The sequence below is a fragment of the Aplysia californica genome, unplaced genomic scaffold (assembly GCF_000002075.1).
Source record: "Aplysia californica isolate F4 #8 unplaced genomic scaffold, AplCal3.0 scaffold00353, whole genome shotgun sequence".
Lineage (NCBI taxonomy): Eukaryota > Metazoa > Mollusca > Gastropoda > Aplysiida > Aplysiidae > Aplysia > Aplysia californica.
The window spans coordinates 606965-624702 of record NW_004797623.1 but is presented as its reverse complement, the minus strand read 5'-3'; the positions used below and the strand labels follow the sequence as shown (position 1 = coordinate 624702).

The 17738-nt window shown below is 39.8% G+C and overlaps 1 protein-coding gene across 1 annotated transcript in view; it reads left to right on the top strand.

The window, feature by feature from the left end:
* Positions 1–17738, top strand: part of LOC101847743 — a gene marked incomplete in the record, with an annotated part of 240046 nt that overhangs the window by 27701 nt on the left and 194607 nt on the right. Inside the window, 13 exon segments of the mRNA XM_035970982.1 lie at positions 1643–1843; positions 2502–2639; positions 3482–3652; positions 4320–4504; positions 5354–5480; positions 6830–6936; positions 7293–7380; positions 8406–8537; positions 10736–10812; positions 12723–12963; positions 14899–15129; positions 16062–16178; positions 17391–17531. Coding sequence (XP_035826875.1) covers positions 1643–1843; positions 2502–2639; positions 3482–3652; positions 4320–4504; positions 5354–5480; positions 6830–6936; positions 7293–7380; positions 8406–8537; positions 10736–10812; positions 12723–12963; positions 14899–15129; positions 16062–16178; positions 17391–17531 — 1956 coding nt within the window.

Here is a 17738-nt window from a genome sequence, read left to right as displayed (position 1 = left end):
AGAGTATTTAATGAATAAACGTATGTAGATCTAGAGTATAGATCTAGATTTTGTTGTGCACCCAGCCAAGAGGGTGCAGTTCGGTCTAGATTTAGATTCTAGATCTAGATCTAGATAGATCTAGATCTAGACATCTAGATTAGATCTAGATTCTAGATCTAGATACGTTTATTCATTAAATACTCTCTCTCTGGGCTAAAATAAATAAATTATAGTAACACTAGATCGACACACCGCCCGAGATGATCAGTAGCCTTGCATTGTAACCAAAGATAGTACAACCTACCGTAGGATGTAGTATCTTTGTTGTAACCAATGTAAACTACCGCTCGCTCAGCGAGCCAATCACAATCCAACATTTTGGGGTCCACCTAGATACCATGACTACGTATACCCTATCGGGGAGTACGTAGACACTTCCCACTTAAATATTACATTTGCAGAACTCACTGTGCATAGTAGTCTTAGTGTTGAGTGTGTGTCATTTTTGTTTGTTTGTTTGGCACTTACTCTAGATCCCTGCCAGGCTGTCCTGGGGGGCAGGACACAACCCTCATTCATCGCATAGAGTGACAAAAAACTTGGAAATTATTTAATAGAAGTATGCCGAAAATTGAGGGCAAGCGAGAGAGGGGTAGGCCCAGAACAACATACTTAGGGAACCTAAACAAATGGGTAACAGGAAAACATCAGGGAAACGTAGCTTTTTTTAAGAGCATCCGAGCAAAGGAATGAATGGAGAACCATGATCGCCGATGTCTGACGCAGATCTGGCACTGGATGATGATGCCAAAAAATCACAAGGGGGATGCTTCTAAGTGATGACTTTGTTAGTGTGTTTGTTACCCTACGTCTATGCTATCATATTTTCCAAACATTGAAAGGAGTGTGACCAACAACCTTTGCAATATGTGAGGCAGCGTGGTGAAATAAGGCTCTCGTCAAAATAATCAAAGTGAAGAAACTTGCATTTTTCCAATGGTTTGTGAATTTTTATCAAATTTTTGTTTTTTGGCTCAACACCTGTCATGCCCATTAAAGAACTCATTTCTGTATAGATTTTCTGAAAAATGTTGACTAAAGGCACAAAAACATGTCAATGTTCAGTTACCACGGACTCTTAAGCTAAGGAAACAACCAATCTTTGGCGGCCATTTCTCACTAATTTTACCTCTGAAAACAGGTGACCCTCACCTCCTTCTTTTGCAAATATCTCGACTTTTATTCAAGATAAATGGATATTTTTTTCATCCAAATAAAGACAAGTGAACAAGCTTTAAGATGATACCAATAACTCTACATGCCCCAAAATTGACGAGAGCCTGATTCCACCGCGCTGCATCACATATTTTTCTTAGTCAATGCAGTTGCGTTCCGTAACAAAAGACTAACACGTCTAGACCTGTTCAACTGATCCGTGTCTGAACCACTTTGTTTGAGTGGGTGGTTGGTGGGTGCTCTGGTGTGGTTTGCTCCTTTCCTCTAAACAGCTATCGTCCTTATCTCTCCTCCTTCTTTTTTACGTTTGTTGTTACTCTCTTGTAACACCTTTAATCTTCGGCACTTATATGACCTTATTGTGTTGCAAGTGCCGTAAAACTCTTTACTAAAACTAAAAACTTTGTTTGACTCTTTCTCTCAGGCAAAGGAAGTCAGTGATAATCAACGAGTGGATTACGCCACCATTATTCTGAGTGTGGACCCTGTGAACATCAACCCCCCAGTTATCACAGCCAACAGCAATGTGGGTTACATCTACGAGAACTCGCCGCTGTTCTCTCAAGTCTCTGCCAATCCTGGATTTACCTCTCTGCTGAAGCTGACCTTCTCCGACGCTGACGTGGTGAGTACTAGTTTTTCTCTTCTGAGTGTTGGTTTTTTTTGGGGGGTTTTATCTTATATTTTATTGTCAACAAATGATGGTTTGGGGGGGGGGGGAATGGTACTTTAGATATCTTTTGTTGATGGGCATCAGCAATGGTGGTGTTCTCTATGAAGTATCGGTGACCAGGTACAAGATGAAATTATCATTCTGGCAAATAAGTAGTGCATGTAGAACATAAAATGTGCTATGATTTTCTATTGATCGTTCTCATATTTTGAACTTAAAAAACAAAAACTGGCATATACATTTATGCATGGATGAAGTAGATTTTTCCTTAAAAAAACTGCAGTCTTATATACGAGATAGGGTTCTTAGTACTGTAAATAAAGTTTCATGGTCTTCTATATAAATGATTTGTTGTTGTTGTTGTAATGCTGATCAGTTGATATGATACTGCACTGCAATTCATGTTGAATTCTTTCATTAACTTTGCATTTGGTAAGAGGTAAATTCAATAATCAATTAGTGGATTTAAAAAAAATGTACCAGTAATCCAATTATTATGTCCAGGCAACACTTATGTAACAATGTATATCTGGCTTGCTGTACGTCGCAGAAGACTCTTTATTTCTTTTCCAACTCTGAACTTTTTTTCTTTTGCTTCTTTTTTCCACAGTCTGTGTCGGATGTGTTTTTATTTGACATTTCCATTGACCCGCCATCTGTACCCTTCTCTGTCAGCGATGATGGCTATGTTGCTGTTTCAATCGATAACGTTTTGGATTTCGAGAATCGACAATTTTATGAGTTTACCGTAAGTTATATTATATTCGTGTTTCCAAAGTTAAGTGCCATATAATCTATAAGTGGGGAGAATGTTGTTGGACAACTATTAACTGTACTTTAAGGTACCGAAGTAGAAATCTAGCTGCTGAAGGTGGGTGGTTGGCGGATGCTCTGGTGTGGTTTGCTCCTTCTGTCCTGTCAAACGTCTATCGTCTTTATCTCCCCTGCTCCTTTTTTATGTTTGTTACTCCCTTGTAACGCCTCTAATCTTCGGCACTTTTATGACCTTATTGTGTTGCAATTGCCGTAAACACTTACTGAAACAAACAAGCTGCTGTAGATCTACTTCCACCCTCCATTTGGAAAATAAGAAGGTAGCTGTGACGTCATGTAAGAAAGATGACTTTAAATTATTGAAGAATGAACGGGCTGGAGTGGACCTTTATCATCAAATGTTAGTTATGTTGAGCAGGACGAGACGGTGAGAAAGATGTCTCACTCTGGGGTTGAATTTGAACTCTCACCCGTGTGTGGAATCTGACAGCGCTTCCTCTTTGTTATGCTCTAAAGAGAAATAATATGTTCAAAGTAATGGAAGCAGCCTGAAGAAAGCTTCGTTATTTTCAATTTTTGTAGAGCCTCTGTACTCCAGGGACCCGGGTATTTGTGCTGTGTACATTTCCAAAATGACATTCTTACAATTCTCTAGGCCAGAACTAGGCTTGACTTCGTCGTAGCAGTTTCAGTGCCTAGCACATTTATTTTAAGTATCAACCCTGATTTCAGTAAATTTCTATGATATGCATGCATAATTATATATATATATTTATACATACCTGCATACTTTCAATTTTGAATTCTTGTTTTCAGGTGACCATCAGAGATAGAACTCCTCAGAGATTTTCTGCCACTCAGAACCTGAGAGTGAATGTTGTGGATGTGAACGACGTCAGGCCGACATTTTTAACACCTCAGAATTATGTGACAGATGTTCCCGAAGGCGACTACACTAACCCCATAAACTACCGCACTCTGCTACAGGTGAGAAGGTTTCAATAAGTGTGTTCACGAAAAATCCATTTCATTACCCATATATCGTCATGTGGCATATTTGTTTGTTGACTTTTCTCTGATAGTCTATTCTTGCAAGGGGTTAAATTATTCCCTTTTTGTGCCTATAGGATACCTCAGGCTTCGAAAATACAGTTATATTTGTTTAATTGTACTGTGTCTTCCCTCAGCAGAGAGCATTGTTATGCTTTTCCTCAAAACTTGTTTTGTTTTACATCTTTCAGGTTCTCCCCCCGGGGCAGTGCCACTGGCTGAAGTGTCTTTAGGCCATTCCCATAGGGGGGACATTTCTCGTTCTAGTGCACAGTAGAATTGTAGATGGGCTGATCTAACAATGTCATGCTCTTAACTGTGCCTGAACTACAACAGGGAACTGCTGCATATTCTTTCCTAACTCTTACTATCGTCATTTTCCTCTACCTCTTTTGTATGTTTGTCACACTCTTGTAACCCGCTATTTCCGGGATACCTTGATAGTCAAAGCAGACTTTGTGCTGCTGAAGCTAGAGAGGTGAGCAGAGTAAGTCTGATTCCCTTTAAGGACTTCTCTGTTGACATCCACCCCTTGGCGCTCATGTGACCTTATGCAGTTGCGAGCACTGTAAAACCTCTACTAAAACAAACAAACATCTTTCAGGTTCAGGCTAGTGACGCAGACTCTCTGCCGGTGAGATACAGCCTAGTGGATATTGAACCGAACGCACCTTCTACTTTTGATGTCTCCCAATTAGACGGGACTGTCACCTTGCAAGGATCAGTGACCGCTGGTCAAGTTTATTACCTGTATGTGAGAGCCTCTGACAGCGGAAATCCTGCATTGACGTAAGTGCTGATAAATGCTGAAGAACAGGATTTTGACAATGCTAGGAACAAAGATATATGCTAGATATTTATATCAACCAAACAGGGAGAACAAGGTATATTATTTGATACAAAAGGTTATCACGTGTGAGATTGTTGTGTGGTATGTGGCTTACACATTGTTACACAATGTTATAATGTGTTAAAATGTTGCATTGGTGGCCGAATGATCCAGCTCTCTGACTCGTAACCGTAATATCATGGGTTCGAATCTCTGACTCGTAACCGTAATATCATGGGTTCGAATCTCGTCAGGGGCCAACGTTGTGTCCTTGGGAAAGGCACTTTACATGCATTTTCCTTCCTTCACCCAGGCGGGAATGGGTACCCAGCAATAGACAGTGAAAGATCTTGTCACTTTGTTGGAGTTTTTTGCTTAATCAGCTGCTTGCACTGTACGCTTCCCGGGAAGCTGAGAATGTTTCTGATTGTTTTATGGTCTGCCGGGGTAATGATGTGTGAAGCGTGCTTACAAAATTAGCTACTTCTTGGATTCGAGCGCTATGGAAGTAGTTACACCACGCTTATAGGAGAAGTTTTTACAATTTATGAGTATAAAATAACAAAAGGCATGTTATACTTAAAGAATATGGCATCAATAGAAAATCTACAAATTTGACCCCTGAGTCGATTTTGGCCAATATATCTCCGTTTGTGGATAGCAAAAAGTAACTCATTTTGTCAGCATGCCTCACATATAGTGTAAAGCACATAGAGTGGGGATTTGTACAAATACTACTACTTATTATTATTATTATTATTATTATTATTATTATTATTCTTAAAATGATTTCCTCCTGTCTCTTGCAGAGCTGACACTGTGGTGGTGGTGAATGTGGTTCCTAAGCTCAACCAGGCTCCCAGGTTCTCCGCAGACTCGTACTTGATCTACGTCAGCGAAGGTGTTCCTGTTGATTCGGATCTCTTCCTGTTTCAAGTGAGTCCTTATGCTTTGGAGATAAAAAGTTCATTAAGGTCACGGTTAGCTGAAAGTAAAACTGACAGATGGACAGAAAAAACACAAAAGAGTTGTAAATACTTTGCACAAGATGCATTCCCTCACTCTTTTGTGAACTGTGATGTAAGTCAGAAAATAGTAGAAAGAATGGGGTAAAAACAAGTCTTGATTTTAAAGGCTGTGGCCTCTACTGCTTGATTAGTATAAAATTTTTTTAAAAAAGAGAAAGTATTTTTCCATTTTTGTAGGTTCTGTAGGTGATCTTTGTAGTGTCTCATTTGGAACTGAGTTTTTTTGGGTTTTTTTTTAAACACTGGATAGCTCAGGGCAAAAAGAGTGACTGGTTTTCAAGAGCTCTTAGGTACTCTGCTCTTTCTACTTCTCTTCTGTCTGACTGTTGTCCTTTCTGTCTGACTTGTCCTTTTCTGTTAAAGGTGAAATGGAGCCAGTGTTGTGCTGACTCTACACGATGTTGTTTATACCAAGCAGGGAGGGTCATGAGAAGGTTTTTGTGGAACTTGTGTTGATTTTTCTACTCTTTTCCTGTGTTGTGTTGTGTTGTGTTTTGTTTCGGACATGGGTTTATTGGTATGCAAAAGGAGAACTGCAATGGCTAAGGCTAGTTTCAATAAAATGAGCCCAATCCTGAAAAATAGAAACATATCAATGAACACCAAAATGAAAGTCCTGAAATGCTATGTTTGGTCACCCCTTCTATATGGCTGTGAATGCTGGACAATCACTAAAGACAGTGAAAATAAAATAGAGGCAACAGAAATGTGGTTTCTTAGGAGACTGCTAAGAGTATCGTGGAAGGAAAAGAAATCAAATGAGGTAGTGCTTGATGAAGCCCACAAGGGACGCTCAATGTTAAAAACAATCAGGAAACGACAAATGCAGTTTTTGGGACACCTGAATATACAAAAGGGTCTTGAACATCTAGCTCTCACTGGCAAAATTGAGGGCAAGCGAGGCAGGGGTAGGCCCAGAACAACATACTTAGTGAATTTAAACAAATGGGTAACAGGGAAAGATCAGGGAAACGTAGCTTTTCTGAGAGCATCCGAGCAAAGGAATGAATGGAAAAATCATGATCGCCGATGTCTGTCGCAGATCTGGCACTGGATGATGATGATGATGGTATGTATATTACAAAAGTAATATTAATCAGACAGCCACCGGAACAATCAGTATGGATGCCTTGCGGGCTTTGGTGCCTGGGGGGAACTGAGCACTTATGGACCTGTCCGGTGTGCAATGACGTTGTTGCCCAGGACAGGTAATACAGGTAATATATTACAAAGTGTCACTGTCTCTGTTTCTTTCAGCGTGTCACTACTGACCCGGATGATGACATCAGCGCTTTGACTTTCTCCCTTACCGGACAGGCCCCTAACCCCTCACCTGGGAATCCCACCTATTTCAGGATTGACGGGTGAGTCTTCTTTGGAGTTAGCACCTTTGCTGGGTGCTGATTACTTTGCACACATTTGATTGTGGATCTTTTTATCTTTTTTGAAAGTCCAGTGTTCTCTGCTTTGCTGTATAAGTTCTTTGTGCACTTTGAAACATTTTTTGTTGTTGTGTGGGTGGTTGTCGGGTGCTCTGGTGTGGGTTGCTTCTTTTTTTCCTAACAAACATCTATCGTCCTTATCTCTCCTCCTTTTTTGTGTGTGTTACTCTCTTGCTGCGCATCTATTTTTCGGTACTTATATTATTATTACCTTATTGTGTTGCAAGTGCCGTAAAACTCTTACTAAATGAAAAACTTATTCTTTGTCATGTTCACAGGACTAATTTGCTAAACCAGAGGCTCTTTGATCGTGAAACGATCCCAGAATACAACTTGACAGTAACGGTGAACGATGCCAACAGTAATGTGAGTTATTTCTCCTTAATTCCATCACCCACATACTTTTTGTCTGCGTTCTTACGTTTTTATCATAGTTACCCTACAGTGTAATTCATGTCTTCACACTGTAAATCATGTTCGAGGTTCTCAAGATTTAGTACATCTGGTTGTCACATCATGTTATATGGTCTTGGCCTGATCTATCACGTATGTAAGAATGGTATAGAATGACGAGAAATCGTTCTTAAAACTAGCTTAGTACTGAAAAAAGCAGGTGCGGAAATGATTTTTTTCAGGGTTTTTTTTCTTAAGATGTAGACAAACGATAACTACGGAGACTTATTTTCAAAGTTTTAAATGTTTTGAATGATATTTCCGTCACTTTTTCTTGTTTATTTGACACATGCTTTCTAAACATAGCTGTGCCTGCTCCGAGGACCAATGAAAAGTGCAGAATTTCCTTTTCAGATAGTTCTTTGGAATGAGTTGCTTCGTTTCTTACAGATAGTGCTGTCCGTTGAAGATTGTGAACATAAAGAGTTGAGTTGTCTGTGGTAAAGCTTGGCCAGATTCTTGGGAAAAATTGTACCTGTGCTGACTGTTTTTGAGGTAGAAGTAAAGGAAACCTATTCGAGACACTTCTTGTGTGTTTCCTGCATTTCATTATCGTAAATTCATGCTGTGGGAAAGTCAGTGGATTTTAACAGAATCTGCCCTCCTCTCACCTCCCCACCCCCTTCCACTCACACACACACTCTCACACACACACACATGCACATACACACTACAACACACACTCGCATATGCACACGCTCACACGCACATAACGCCCATACACGCTCACTCACACATATAACACTCATACATGCCCACACTCACACACACACACACACACACACACACAAACACACATGACAAACACACATGCACACTCACGCACATACACACACACACTCACACGCACACGCACACAACATGCACACACAGGTATGATATATAATCGTGAATAACATTTTTCTAAATTCCTGTCATATTTCTATTCCATTGTGCAGACGGACTCTGCCCTTATCACAGTAAGAATCACAGACATCAACGACAATAGTCCGACGTTTTCTCAGGCGTCCTTCTCCTTCTCTCTACCAGAGAACGAGCCTGTGGGTACTTCTGTTGGATCGCGACTCGATGTGAGTATTATTTACCTTTGTTTTTACCTGCCATTTGTTCTAGTGAACAGCTGGTTGAAAGAATATTTGTGAAGCAGCGTGGTGGAATCAGGCTCTCGTCAAAATAATCAAAGTGAAGAAACTTGCTTTTTTCTGTGGGTTTGTGAATTTTTCTCAAATTTTTGTTTTTTGGCTCAACACCTTTCATGCCCATTAAAAAACTTATTTCTGAGTGGATTTTTCTGAAAAACGTTGATTAAAGGCACAAAAAATGTAAATTTTCAGTTACCACGGACTCTTAAGCTAAGGAAATAACTAATCTTTGGCGGCCATTTTCTCACCAATTTTACCTCTGAAAACAGGTGACCACTTCCTTCATTCGCAAATATCTCGACTTGTATTGAAGATAAATGGATATTTTTTTCATCCAAATAAACACAAGTGAACAAGCTTTAAGATGATGCCAATAACTCTACATGCCCAAAAATTGAGGAGAGCCTGATTCCACCACGCTGCCTCACATATTTAGATTATTTTTTACTGATACTTTTCTCAGGTTCTTTAACTCAATGTGAGTTTTATTTACCTTTGTTTTTACCTGCCAGTTGGAAGAAAGAATATTGCAGTAGCGAGAGCCGTAAAACTCCTGCAAAAACAAAACAAAGTCAGAATATTTATTATATTTTTTTTACTGATACTTTTCAAAGTTTAAAAAAAACTCAATGTGAGTTTGAGGCCGTCTGCTTTTCTTCTTTTCACTATTATTTACCTTTGACTCTTTGTTTTTTTCTGCCTGTTGTTCAAGTGAAATACTGGTAGAAAGAATATTTATATCATTTTATTGATACTTTTCTAAGGTAATTGTATCATAAAGGTACCTCTGTCTTTTTTCACCCTATCCGTACTCCTTGGGGTCATTTTGTACCCCCGCGGTTGTATTCTTCACATTTTAAAATACTTCTTGTACGAAGATCTCTTTGAAACTTTCAGTATTTCTCAAAAAATCATTTTTGACAGACTGCTATGCAAAAGGTACGGATCGGATTAACGAGTAAATTTCCTCTTTGGAAAGTGGTGGCACAGAGTTGCCCACGTCGTAAGGGTACAATAGTAAGACACGACGTATGGATAGGGTTAAAGGATTTCTTTGCCTTCTATTTCATAGAAGACTTTTACTCATTAAAATACTTTGCCTGTGGAGTTTGCTTTTGTGGTTGTATGGGAGATAGATATTAACTTAGAATGTCTTAGATACTCTCACTCCGATCAACACCATAAAAAATATTCATCCCAACACTCACTTATCAATGCCAAACATGGACCACGAACAAGACATTAGAGCAAAGAATTACAGCATGTGAAATGCGATGCCTTAGAAAAGCAGTAAACAAGACCAGGCGAGACAAAATTAGAAACTCATTCAGTAATCAGAGAAATGGTGGGCACAAATGATGTCATGCATCACATCCAACACCAAAGAATCAAATGGTTCGGACATCTCCTACGATTACCAACACACCATCCAGCACAACGTGCCTACTTAAAAAATTCTATGGCAACCAGGCTAGAGGGCGACCGAGAAAGACCTGGATAGATGGAATCAGGGAACATTAATCACTCACGGCATCCTCCTGACCCAAGCTCTCCGGCTGGCGACAGAGAGACGTCTCTTTCTTCCTTCGACACCCAAAAGGGTATAATCGGCGGATAAAAGAAAGAAAACCCTCACTCCATGCCCTCAGTCAGAAGCCTTTTTTTTTGGTTGCATTTTAAAACTACTAGACGGCAACATGTATTCCCCACAAAGTGAACTATCAAAACAGGTTCCGTCATTTTGAATTATTGACCAATTTAGTCTTGTATAGTATAGTATAGTATAAGGTTTTACGGCGCTCGCAACTGCTAAGGTCATATGAGCGCAATTTAGTCTTGTATTTGTCACTTTTCGACTTTGTACCAAAAGAGGAACCTGGCATAGTAGGTTTATCCCTTGCGTAGATAAAAAAGACTGAACATCCTGAATAAGTGCTTGCTGTATAATCTTCAAAATGTAGAGAGCTGATTTGTTTCTTGCTCCTGAGTACTTTAACTGAATAAGTAATGACCTTGGCTATACTTTAATCTGGTCTATTCCCCCCCCCCCCCATGTAGGTGCGGGAATCCATTCCAAAATCACATCTTCTCGGAATGTTAATATAAAAAAACCCTTTATTTTTCAGACTTTCGTTTCCGACCAAGATGCAGGCCCGAATGCAGCCATTGCTTTTTCCATTGTGCCAACCCAAGATTTCAGTTCGTAAGTATGATGGCTTGAACTGTCTGCCAAAATAGCTTATCTTTCACAGAGTGTTAGAATGAAGTTTCCTCTTTTTTGCTATCCAAATGTAGCTTTTTAGATTCTCATTTTTGACCCTTGCTCATCTAAGCACTTTCCTTGGGGTGTTTACTGCACTTGTTGCTGCACATGTCTCATTTCTCCACTTGTGCCTTCTCTCAGTTATGTAGAAAATGTCATGACCAAAATTGAGTCGATAGTGCCGTAAAACACCTACTCAACCAATCAGTCAATCATAGAAAATGTTTGAGTTGTTCCAAGTTGCCAATTAATCACTGTCGTTTATTTTTCCAAGTTTTTTTTTTGGTGGTCTTCCCCCTTTTCTTTTGCCTTTCATGCTTTCTTTAATGACTTCTTAATTGATATGCTTTTGTGGCCTCTGCAAACATTTCTGAAAATGTGTGCCACTTAGTGCCTCTGGTGAGACATTTTGAATAAAAACGCAAAAAATTGATGGTCATGGCATAATTTGACTTTGGCAAAGAGGCTGTAATTTGGGTTGGAATTCAAGTTAAATTAAAAATAATTTCATCTTTTCTGAAACATTTTTCCTTTCGGCTTGATGTTTTGAAATGGGATTGAGGTGTTCTGCCTTCAATATGAATATTATTTGTTGTTGCAGACCTTAAATGTAAACTCTGTCAAGGGGCTCTCGTGGCCTAGAGGTTAAGGTGTTGGCCTCTCATTCTAAGGTCCTGGGTTTGAATCCGGGTGGTGACTGAAAAATGGTCTTCTCTAAAAAGTATCTCCTTTCACCTCCTTTCCTGTTCTCTAGCAATGTTCTGTTGTCTGCTTTCATTTCCACTTTCTGCCCCCACCCCCTTACCTCCTTTGCCCTCCTCTGGGCTCCTGACTCTTTCTGCAGCCTTTCTACTGCTACTCCTTGGCTCCTCCTAACTGCTGTCTTTCTGCCACACCCCTGATCTTCTGGTAGGAAAGATCTACACCTAGCCTTCTCGGACAAGGCGAAAAATTTCGGAAGGCCCCTGTGCAAGTTGCGCACGTTAAAGATCCCTTGGTGGTCTAAAATCGATAAGAGTAGGCTTCGGCCTCCACCCAGGCAAAAATTCAAAATTTCCTACCAACTGAAAATATTAGGTGTGTCCAGCGCGCTCATATGACCTTATGCAGTTGCGAGCGCCGTAGAACACTTTACAAAAACAAAACAAACAAAAACTCTATCAACAACATTAGCACTGTTGTATTTATCTGTATTGGGATATTTTGTTTTTCTAAAATCTTCAGAATTTGTCTTCATATTCATTTACCATTATAGTGAGTGCTTAGTGCACACTCTGTCATGGTTTTTGTCTTCTCTTTTAGAGTTGGTGCTGTCTCTTTTTGTCCTCACTGAAATGTTATGATTCTCACACGACTCACCACCCCACGGGGCGGTGCCACTGACTGAAGTGTCTTTAGGCCATTCCCAATTGTGGGTGGGTAGGGGGGAGGGGGGACATTTGTCCTTCTAATGCACAGTAGAATTGTAAATGGGCTGATCCAACAATGTCATACTCATAACTGTGCCTGAACTACAACAGGGAACTGCTGCTTTTTCTTTCCTAATCCTTACTATTGTCATTTTTCCTCTACTTCTTTTGTATGTTTTGTCTCTCTCTTCTGACCCTCTATTTCCGGGGTGCCTTGATAGTCGAAGCCAACTTTGTGCTGTTAAAGCTGGAACGGTGAGCAGTCTAAGTCTGATTCCCTGCAAGGACTTCTCTGTTGACATCCACACCTTGACGCTCATATGACGTTATGCAGTTGCGAGCACCGTAAAACCTTTACTAAATAAAAAATAAAAATATTTTGTTTGCCATTCAGACATGCTTCGGAACCCCTCAAATGTTATTCCTTCATTCCATATACAGATTCAGCATTGATCGCCTCACTGGACAGATCAGGACAGCGAGCATTTTTGACTATGAGGCTAAAAACGTGTACCAGATTGTGGTGATGGCGTCAGATTCAGGGCTCAGCCCTCGTGAGTCCGTGGTACCCGTTACCATAAGGATCACTGATGTCCAGGATTCTGTGCCTTTGTTCGAAGATGTGAACTACGAAGTGAATGTCTTGGAGAATGACCCCATCGCACAAGTAATCTCCCTGACGGTAAGTATATGTTTCTACAGGCTTGTTCCCAGCTCTGATGCAGGCCCATCGGTCCATAAGAGCTTTTTTTTTCTGTTTGCCTTTAGTCTTTCAGTGCTGATCTCATTGCGGTAGGGGACTTAATATGGGAAAATTGTACCTGTGTTTACTTTTCTGGAGATTGAAGTAAAGGAAACACATTCGAGACACTTCTTGTGGGTTTCCTGCATTTCATTTATCGTAAATTCATGCTGTGGGAAAGTCAGTAGATTTTTTAATAGGATATGCCCCCCCCCCCCCTCCCCACACACACACACAATGTTTTTGATAGACAGAAGTTCCTTTCTCAGCACTCCTGCGATAATTGACACCAGTTTCTTACTTCAGGAAAGTATATGAACTGAGTTTTTTTTAAGGAAAAAATTTCTTTCTAGATCAAGTTGGCTGTCTTGATGAACAGGCCTTATGTGGGACCTGCTGTAATGCTGCAAGGAAAAAGTAAATGTGCCCAAACTAAAGAAAATATCTTCTTTCTCAAACCCCTTTTTCTTGTTTGCTTTTACTTTAAAAAAATACAACTACTTATTATATAAAATAAAATGTTTTTATTTGAACAGAATTTTTATACTGAAAATCTGTTTCTTGCTTCTGGTTTTTCTTCTTTCTTTGTGTTTCCCTTCCCTGTTTGATCTCCAGAGATGTTGACTGCGGGTCTTCAACCTGCAGTGCAACTAATTTTTATGGATGTGTCCGTTTATTCCTACTTAATTGGGCCCTTTGCTTTCAGGCAGCCACATTCCAATTTTGAAGGTACTCAACATATTTTCATGCTGACTAGAGTATTTTCAGTTCTTGTAGGAATTAATTTAGAATTTTACCCGGAAGGTGGCTGAAGCCTACTCTTTTGGATTCTGGGACTACTACTGGATCTTTAATGTGTGCAACTAGCACATGGGACTGCCAAGATTCTGTGCCCTTCTCCGGGTATGCTAGGTGTTCAAACCCTAAGATCACGGATGTGGCTGAGTGACAGCAGTAAGAAGGAGCCAGGAGAAGCAGTTCATGTAGAAGAAGTCAGAAGTAAAGGAGAGAGGAGCCCAGAGGCTGGGAGATAGGGGGTGGGCGAGGATGGGGGAAGAAATTGAAGATGAAATCAAGAAAACAGATCATGTCTAGAGAACAGGAATAAAGGTGAAAGTAGAACACTATGGCGATGGACGTTTTTCCGTGGCTGTCAGGTTTTGAATTCAGGACCTATTGCATGAGAGGCGAACACAGTACCCCTAGACTGTGAAATCCACGTTTGCCTCTTGTTGAAAAGATATTAGGATGTCAAAGTTTGATACCCATTTACCGTGATAAATGCAGGGGAAGATAGGTTTTTTCGCCAGATGACAGCCACATCGTCATCCCTTTATCAAAATGCTCTGGTGTGGTATGCTTCATCTTTCCTATCAAACGTCTATCGTCTTTATCTCCCCTCCTTCTTTTTGTGTTTGTTACTCCCTTGTAACACCTCTAATCTTAAGCACTTATATGACCTTATTGTGTTGCAAGTGCCGTTAAACACTTACTAAAACTAAACTCTTCTACCATGTTCTCCGTTTATGCATTTGTGCATTTTCTAAGATATAAATTCTTGTCAGTGGGTGGTTGGCAGGTGTTCTGGTGTGGTTTGCTACTTCTTTCCTATAAAACATCTATCGTCCTGATCTCTCCTCCTTCCGTTTTATGTTTGTAACACCTCTAATCTTCGGCACTTATATATGACCTTATTGTGTTGCAAGTGTCGTAGAACACTTACTAAAACTAAACTAAATTCTTGTCAGAGAGGCAGGTAAGGAAGGAGGGTTGAAGAAGTGAATGAGTTATGAATTAATTGCTATCATGGGTCAAAATGATTGAACCTTTGAGCCTCTACTGATCTAATATGTCTTCACTGTTTTCCTCTGACAGGCCACTGATGCTGACCTGACTGATTCATTCAACTTTGTACTGGTTGACATACCGGGGCGAACAGATGCCTCTGCGTTTGCTGTCGATACAGTTGGCAGTGTAGCCAATGTGAGAGTTGTTGGCGCTCTAGATTACGAAACCAGACAAAGCTACCAGTTCATCGTCACTTCTCAGGATGCGATCAGTTCATCTGACAAGTTTGCCTCTGCAACAGTGACTGTCAATGTGATTGTAAGTATTTCTTTAAGCTGTTCAGTCTTTTAAGTTTTCTGAAAGTCCCTCTTAACTCTTGAAACCCTGAGTTTTTTCCACCGTTTCCTGGAGTTTTTGCGACAGTCTCTTAAACCCGGTACACTATGTCTCATTACTCCAAAAGCTTGCCTCCACCAACTTTTAAATGCCGGAAACAATGGCTTTGTCATTACTAAAAAACTTGGTTCGGGAATAGTTCAGAAAAACAAGAAAAACAAGCATTGAATGGAACGAAACAGTTGTCACCGGCATCGGACGCTCCCATGGGGAACCGGGTTATTACTGCCGGACGGCCCTAACATCCGATGGGGTTTAAAGAGTTAAGGTTGTTGCATTCAGATTCTCATATTGTTTTTTGCTTTTTCAAAAAGTTTTTTTCCTGCTCTCTACTCCAAAAGTTTTTTTCCTGCTCTCTACTCCTTGTGGCATCTGATGACAGGAAAGGAAAAGGGTTGTCGGTTGAATATCTGAAATTAAAAAAAAAAAAGTGTAAATATTGAGTTCTCCTGATCGGCTGACATGAACTCTGTTTATAAAAGTAATTTGTTGTTATTGTTGTTGTTGTTATCGATCCAGCAACATCCGGGCTCTTGCCCGTCTGTCCAATGCCATGTAGTGATAAGTGCAGGTTTGCTGCAGTTGCTGTAATGTTCCGTAGAGTGTGTTGATAAAAGTAAAAGTAATTTAACTCTGCGTTATCTAATTGGTACTTGGAGTATGGACAAAAAAACTTTTTGTCTCTTTTGCTCTCAACATTGACAATGCCAACAAGTACATTTGAGAGACAGTAGTCACATTAAGGCTGAAATCTTGGCGGGTCTCATTTGAGTTTTTTTTGGTAGAAAAATACTTGTATATTTTGTGTTCTTAATAGTTTGGAGATATTGACTGTACTGTACTTGTGTTTGTAGGACGTGAACGACAACGCCCCGGTGCTGGGGTCCTATACCAACAATGTGAACATCTTGGAAACGGAGCCCATCGGGACACTGCTCTCTACCATTCAGGCCACAGACGGTGATAGATCGGTCAGTTTGTGGTCATTGTATACTTTCTCAATACTGTTTTATTAAGTTACCTTCTAGTCTCAGTTTGTTTATGAATATTGTTTTATTCAATTGCTAACTTGCGATTTAAAAAAAAAAAAAAAAAAATTCTTGTTTTTCTATCCATACAATTTTATGAAGTTACTAGTGGTTAACAAATATTGTAGTATATTTGGTCAGCTCCTACTTCTGTTCTGGTGTCTCGCTAATGGGTGCTCGCTCCAGGATGTGGTATTCTCCTTGTGGTTATTTCAACGTTGCTATTTTCCTGTTCAAATCCTGGAAATTTTTGCTGGTATTCTTTGCCGATTCATCGTAATCTACGATTGTATGTTTGACAACTTTTTTTACAGAGTTACATTTGTCTTAATCTTGTACCTGATGAAGTAAACATTTTTCCCTCTTTAAGAGATGATTAAGAGAAAAATTTTCTGCTGTTGATTCTCCAGCTGTGTTGCTTTCATGTATGTTGCATTCATATATGTTGTTGCATTCATGTTGGTTGATTCTTCAGCTGTATTGTATTCATGTATGTTGTAGTCTTGTATGTTGTATTCATGTATAATTCACATATGTTGTATTCACGTATGTTGTATTCACGTATATTGATTCTTCAGCTGTATTGTATTCATGTATGTTGCTATCACGTATGTTGTAGTCACGTATGTTGTAGTCACGTATGTTGTATTCACATATGTTGTAGTCCTGTATGTTGTATTCATGTATGTTGCCGTCACGTATGCTGTAGTCACGTATGTTGTATTCATGTATGTTGCTATCACGTATGTTGTAGTCACGTATTTTGTAGTCACGTATGTTGTAGTCCTGTATGTTGTAGTCCTGTATGTTGTGTTCACGTATGCTGTAGTCACATATGTTGTAGTCCTGTATGTTGTGTTCACGTATGTTGTATTCACGTATGTTGTAGTCATGTATGTTGTAGTCACGTATGTTGCAATCACGTATGTTGCAATCACGTATGTTGTATTCACGTATGTTGTAGTCCTGTATGTTGTAGTCACATATGTTGTAGTCACGTATGTTGTAGTCACGTATGTTGTAGTCACGTATGTTGTAGTCCTGTATGTTGTGTTCACGTATGTTGTATTCACGTATGTTGTAGTCCTGTATGTTGTGTTCACGTATGTTGTAGTCCTGTATGTTGTGTTCACGTATGTTGTATTCATGTTGCAGGGACCTAGCAGCGAAGTGCGGTATCGCCTCAGCAACGTATCTCCCCCTCCTTCATCCAACATATTTTTTGTGGGAGAGGTGTCTGGTCAGCTGGTTGTCAGCAGTTCCCTGACTGCCGAGAGAACCAGCGACTTGTACTCGGTGAGGTTTCAGCCTGTGCTTCAACTGGTTTTTATTGTTAGTTACTGTGAAATGTTTTGTTTCGTTTGAATTAAGTATTAGGATCAGCAATCACGTGATTGATGTAAAGCATTCTGAGCTTATACTAGTATGAGATAGAGCGCTATATAAATGCAATCTATTATTATTATTATTATTATTCTTATTATTGTTATTGTTATTATTATT